The following is a 6,993-nucleotide window of genomic DNA, read 5'->3' on the forward strand; positions in this document are numbered from 1 at the left end:
GTGATGATGATGATGATGATGGTGGTGATGATGATGATGATGGTGGTGATGATGATGATGATGATGATGATGGTGATGATGATGATTTTGATGATGATGGTGATGATGATGATGGTGATGGTGATGATGGTGATGGTGATGGTGATGATGATGATTTTGATGATGATGGTGATGATGATGATGGTCTGGTCCTCAGCTCCCCCAGGTGGTCTACAGCAGTATTGCGGTGATGAGCTGGTCGTATGAGGAGGTCCATGCTCAGACTGATGGGTTCTCCCCCTCCCTGCAGGTGGGGGAGGGGGGGTTTGGAGTCGTGTACAGAGCGTCTCTGAGGAACATCTGGTGTGCTGTTAAGAGACTCAAACAGGTGAGACACTGTCCTCTACACTGTCCTCTACAGAGACACTGTCTGAAGGCATCTTGACTGGTTGGTGGGTGACAGGAAGTGAACTGTGATTGGTCGGTGTCGTTGACAGGACTCCCCGTTGGACTGGACTCTGCTGGAGGAGAGTTTTCAGACAGAAGTGGAGAAACTGTCAAAGTGAGTTGATGAGTGACGTTTAATCAGCTGATGAGACACGGACATGTTGAGACTGACTGTGTTCTTGTTCAGGTTCAGACATCCTAACATCGTAGATCTGTTGGGCTTCAGTGTCGGAGGAGGATCCAAGTGTCTGATCTACAGATACATGGAGAACCGGTCTCTGGAGGACCAGCTACACAATGTAACACAACGGAACACAACCACACACACATACACACAACGGAACACAACCACATACACATACACACAACGGAACACACCCACATACACACAACGGAACTCAACCACATACACACAACGGAACACAACCACATACACACAACGGAACTCAACCACATACACATACACACAACGGAACTCAACCACATACACACAACGGAACACAACCACATCCACACAACGGAACTCAACCACATACACACAACGGAACTCAACCACATACACATACACACAACGGAACTCAACCACATACACACAACGGAACACAACCACATCCACACAACGGAACTCAACCACATACACACAACGGAACTCAACCACATACACACAATGGAACACAACCACATACACATACACACAACGGAACTCAACCACATACACATACACACAACGGAACTCAACCACATACACACAACGGAACACAACCACATACACACAACGGAACTCAACCACATACACACAACGGAACACAACCACATACACATACACACAACGGAACACAACCACCTACACACAACGGAACTCAACCACATACACACAACGGAACACAACCACATACACGTACACACAACTTAACACAACAACATACGGCAGAGTGGAACACAACCACATACACACAACGGAACACAACCACATACACATACACACAACGGAACACAACCACGTACACACAATGGAACACAACCACATACACACAACGGAACTCAACCACATACACATACACACAACGGAACACAACCACATACACACAACGGAACTCAACCACATACACACAACGGAACACAACCACATACACATACACACAACGGAACACAACCACATACACACAATGGAACTCAACCACATACACACAACGGAACACAACCACATACACACAATGTAACACAACCACATACACGCAGCGGAACACAACCACGTACACACAACGGAACACAACCACATACACATACACACAACGGAACACAACCACATACACACAACGGAACTCAACCACATACACACAACGAAACACAACCACATACACATACACACAACTTAACACAACAACACACTGCAGAATGGAACACAACCACATACACACAACGGAACACAACCACATACACATACACACAACGGAACACAACCATACACACAACGGAACTCAACCACATACACACAACGGAACACAACCACATACACACAATGTAACACAACCACATACACACAACGGAACACAACCACATACACACAACGGAACTCAACCACATACACACAACGGAACACAACCACATACACACAACGGAACACAACCACATACACATACACACAACGGAACACAACCACATACACACAACGGAACACAACCACATACACACAATGGAACACAACCACATACACATACACACAACATAACACGTGTGTATTGTGTGTGTTTCAGGAGTGTGTGGCCCTGTCCTGGTCTCAGAGGCTCAGTATCGTTAAAGGAGCATCAGCTGCTCTCCAGTTCCTCCATTCTCCTCCTGAAGGTCAAATGCCGTTGATCCATGGAGACGTTAAAAGGTGCTGACGTCCTGACGTCCCGGACCATGTTTGGATCGTTCCTCTGTGGTTTGGGATGAAGCTGAACCTGGTCTCATCATGAATCTTTTTTTCTCTGCAGCTCCAACATCCTGTTGGACTGTCACCTGGAGGCCAAGCTCTCTGACTTCGGTCTGGCTAAGTTCGTGTCCCGGGCCCAGTCGGGTCCCTCGGTGACGACGTCCATCGGTAAAACGACGACGGTGAGAGGAACGCTGGCGTATCTGCCTGACGAATATGTACGTAACGGAGAGCTGGGGACCGCCGTGGACGTCTTCAGCTTCGGAGTGGTGAGATGCTGCAGGGGCTGATGGGATATGTAGTCTGTTAGTCCAGTATGAACAGGAAGAAGAATTACAAAACCTGCTTGTGTTTCAGGTTCTGTTAGAGATTCTGACTGGACGCCGAGCTCTGGAGAGAGACAGGAAGTCTGGAGAGAGATACCTGGTCAGAACACACACTGATACACACCTGATAACACACACTGATACACACCTGATAACACACCTGATAACACACACTGATACACACCTGATAACACCTGATACACACCTGATAACACACCTTGTTACCATGTGGCCGGTCTATTCCATTTTTTTCCTGTGATTCATGATAGTGCTTTGACTGAAACCTTGAACACTCACTGGTTCTGGTTCTGGTTCTGGTTTTCAGAAGGACCTGGTGGAGGAGGTTGAGGAAAGTCCGGGCGGTTCGTCGGCAGAAGCCTGGAGGAAACACCTGGATGAACGACTGATGTCAGGTCAGTGTTGGATGAGGTTGGTCCTGCTGGAGTCTGTTCTTCCTCTTACCTGCTGTATCTACTGTGTCTGCAGGAGGCGCTGCTGAGCCCGCCGGCTGCCTGCAGGTGGTGGCTCTGGCCTCCAGGAGTCTGGACAAGAAGAGGAAGAAGAGGCCGGCCATGACAGAGGTGAGGGCTGGACCGTAGTCCAGATCAAAGCATGCAGAGCTCCCCCTGGTGGTCGGCTGCAGTATATGTCGTAAGCCCCGCCCCCTCAATGTTAGTGGGCGGGACTTGAGCTAAAACACTAAAGTACACATCACATAGGTCGTTACTTTAATGCTGAAAAGTTATTTGACGCTGTTAAAACAGGAAGTGACATCATGATGATTGACAGCTGCTATTAACAGGTCCTGGCGTGGCCATACAGGAACATGAGAGTAGGAATAAAACTAAATGCAGTTTATAATCCAACATGTGTTAGTAAGGGGTGGAGCTAGAGGAAGGATGGACGGCTCATCCAGAACCTGGATCCATTTAGAACAAGGTGGCGTCGCCTGAATCCCTGGAGTTCTAGTCTGAGTTTGGCAGGTAGGAGGAAGTGGAGATGTGTCAGTGGTCTGGACTCGTGCCCAGGTCCAGGTCCAGGTCCAGATCCAGGTCCAGGCCCATGTCCAGGACCCGGTCCAGGTCCAGGCCCAGGTGGTGTCCCTCAGGGCTCCTGTTCAGATCCTCTACTGTTTCTCACCTGATGTTTTCTTCTCAGGTATTTGACAAACTCCAAGACATCCACAACATCGTGAGGAAGACCCACTCCTCCTCCTCCTCCTCCTCCCCCCTCCAGCCCCCCTACCAGTCCTTCCCCAGACCCCCCCGCTCCCTGGACTCTAATGTGGGAGCTCTGTCCAACCAGCTGTCCAAACTGGGACCACTTGAGGACACCTACCATCTCTCCAAGGTCTCCTCTTCCTCCTCTTCCTCCTCTTCCTCCTCATTTGTGCGCTCCCTCGCCCCTCCTCACCCACTCCACTCCTCCTCCTCCCTCCCCCCTTCCACCTCCTTCCCTTCCCTGCCTCCCTCCTCCTCGTTCGCCGGTCCGTGTGAGACCGATGAGAGTCGAGGCTTCTCTCAGTACGACCTCCGCTCCCAGTCCAGATCCAACGGGACCAGCCCCAGGTCTTTGTCCCCCTCCATCACAGCTGGACCTACGTCCCAGCCTTCTGTCCCCACAGAGGATCAGTACCACTTCCCCCCCCAGCCCAGCAGCACCGTGGACAGGACCAGACCCGGGGCCCTAGCGGGGGCAGCGACGGGGCCAGACCCCAGAGGACAGACAGGGGCCGCTGCAGGTCTGTATGGGTTCTCTCTGGCTGGGTCCCTGCAGTCGTTGTCTCCGGGGCCCTCAGGTACGCCAGCAGCTCGTTAGAGGACGTTGTTAGCTCAGGTGTTAATTAGCAGCTCTCAAACTCCCTCCTCCTCGTCTCCTCTTCAGTTCACATGAATCCCAGCAAACTACGACTCCTGGAGAAGAAGACTCAGTACGAGGAGGGACGGATCCAAACTCCAGAGCTGCTGTCGTCTGATGACCTCTGTAGGTGACCTTTGACCTCTACAGCTCATCAGTCCGTCTCATCTTCCTTCTTTACCTCCTCTACGTCTCATCTTATCGTTATTCTCATGATTCTCTGAGTTCAGATAGTTTCTTCTTTGTCTCTTCGTGTTTTTTTATAATACGACATTAACTGAGACACGAGATACGTTCTTATTTCTCTTCTTCTCTTTTCTTTCTCTTTCTCTTTTTCTGTCAGATGTCTTGTTTAGTCTCATCTCATGTCTTATGTCACTTATTTGCTTTTTCAGTCTCTCATCTCATTTTGATCTCATCTCTCAGTCTAATGCGTCTAACTTCTCATTTTTATCTCTTTTCATCTCATTTCTTCTTCAGTCTCATGTCACATCTCATCTCATTTTATGTCATCCTCATTTCACATCTCGTTTTATGTCTCAAGTCGTTCAGATCATTTCATCTCACATTTCATCATATCTCATCTCGTAGCTCTGTCTCTTCATTTCCCTCACATATAATCAATATCTCGTTTAATCTCGTCTCAGTTTATCTCATCTCATTTCATCTCATATCTAATTATAGTCAACTATTTTCTATCTCGTTTTTCTTTTAATTTCTTCTTCAGTCTCATCTCCTATCTCTGTTAATGTCACACATCTCTTATTTCATTCGCTATCATCTTGTTTCATCTCATTCATTCTAATTCATCTCATATCTCAGTTAACGTCGTATATCTCTAACTGTATCTCGTCTAATCTGGTGTGTTTGATCAGATGAAGGGAGGAGTTCTGTGGACTTGCGGGGACCAGAGGAGAGTGATGAGCTCGACTATCTTCCTGTCAAACACCACTGACTGTTTGCTGTCGTCTAAATAAACAACCCACGAGGACCAAAGTTGACCCGTTTCAGAGCTGAGATCCGTTATCAGGCGTCTGGAGCTTCGTTCCAGCTCTATCTGCCTCCTCGCTCTCAAACACCTGAAACACTGAGAACCAGTTTGTTCCATCCGGTCACATTAAACCACGACGGTACGGCGCCATCCAGTCACCAACACTTATTTATTCTCACATTTACTGATTTTAAATCAGAATCATTCTTTCTAATTGTTTTGTCATAAATGCTGAAATACAAAATATGTCAAAATATGCTTCATTTTTATACTGAAAGTTTTATACCGGCTGTAGATTGAAGTGTCTTTGAGGGAAACATCCTCCTTTCTCTTTTCTCTGCTGCCAAAATAAGAGGCTCGGACAGAAACCATGAAACATGTCGACATCAGTTAAAGCTTCGTTATCAGAAGCTGTGACACTTTTTATTCTCCAATGATTTTGTATTTTTAATAAATAAATCAGATTTTTAATGAATCCGTTTTCAGTTTGATAAATAAATCAGGTCATATGTCCCGAGAGGTTCCACCAGGTCCAGGTCCAGGACCAGGACCAGGTCCAGGTGCGTATCAGGTCATTAACAGACTCTAGTCATGTGACCTTCAGGTGATAAAAACCTAAACTCCCCACCAGTCATTTAGAGCTGAACACTTGGAGGGAACGTCTTCTAGTCCACATGAGTTTGTCTCAGCTTTTATTTTGATAACCCAACAGTTCTCCGGTGTACCTGGAGTTAGCATTAGCCTAGCCGCAGTACTGCTACAGTGGGTCATATTAGCTAGCTGGCTCCTCAGCAGGATAAATATAAATATAAATATATAAACATACACTTAAATAACTCTGCTTCTAATAACGGAGAGATGTTGATGCTGTTTTGTTGTAGAATCCAAATCTTTATTGTACAATGAAACTGTTTACAATCCCATTCAGCGCAAAGAAAGAAATCTATCTAAACTAAACATTTGACTATTTACAGAGAGTAAAAAAAGAGAATAATTAATTAACAGACCTATATAATATATATATATGTGTGTGTGTGTGTGTGTGTGTGTGTTGTTGTATCTGGATCATTTCTCTACATCAGTCCAGTTTAACAGCAGCACAGACTCCATCCTCCACACTGATCATCCAGGTCGATCACTGACGCTGCTGCATCAGCTCATCTTATTTAGACCAGAATGATTTTACTGGTGTACCTAATGAACTGGACAGGGAGGGTTTATATTTTATATCAGAGATGTATATATTAGTGACATTATCAGTTAACTTGTTGCTTATCTGACAACAAATTATTCAAAAGTTAATTAATTATTCAAAACGAACCGGAGTCTCGGAGCTGGACGTTTGAACTGATCAATAAATGAAACTTGATTCAATGTTTGACTAAAATAAATATAATAAATAACGTTTGCGTCTGTTTGAGTGGTTCTAACTCCTCTTTAGTTTATTTGGTTTTTATTTTAAATTAAATAGAATGAAC

The 6,993-nt window shown here is 46.1% G+C and overlaps 1 protein-coding gene across 4 annotated transcripts in view; it reads left to right on the forward strand.

Moving 5' to 3' along the window:
- irak1 (interleukin-1 receptor-associated kinase 1) overlaps positions 1-6,292 on the forward strand; it is a 19,008-nt gene extending 12,716 nt beyond the window's left edge. For 2 of the 4 annotated variants that reach the window (XM_084553797.1, XM_084553798.1), the window contains 11 exons: positions 197-367; positions 477-541; positions 614-725; positions 2,181-2,302; positions 2,403-2,610; positions 2,699-2,767; positions 2,993-3,080; positions 3,154-3,248; positions 3,826-4,465; positions 4,552-4,650; positions 5,400-6,292. In XM_084553797.1, coding sequence (XP_084409923.1) covers positions 197-367; positions 477-541; positions 614-725; positions 2,181-2,302; positions 2,403-2,610; positions 2,699-2,767; positions 2,993-3,080; positions 3,154-3,248; positions 3,826-4,465; positions 4,552-4,650; positions 5,400-5,479 — 1,749 coding nt within the window. In that variant the 3' untranslated portion in view covers positions 5,480-6,292. The remainder of the gene's footprint in view (positions 1-196; positions 368-476; positions 542-613; positions 726-2,180; positions 2,303-2,402; positions 2,611-2,698; positions 2,768-2,992; positions 3,081-3,153; positions 3,249-3,825; positions 4,466-4,551; positions 4,651-5,399) is intronic. The other 2 variants (XM_084553799.1, XM_084553800.1) reach the window with 2 other exon arrangements.
- Positions 6,293-6,993: the final 701 nt, after the last annotated feature.

The sequence above is a fragment of the Chelon labrosus genome, assembly GCF_963514085.1.
Source record: "Chelon labrosus genome assembly, chromosome: 10".
Taxonomy (NCBI): Eukaryota; Metazoa; Chordata; class Actinopteri; order Mugiliformes; family Mugilidae; genus Chelon; species Chelon labrosus.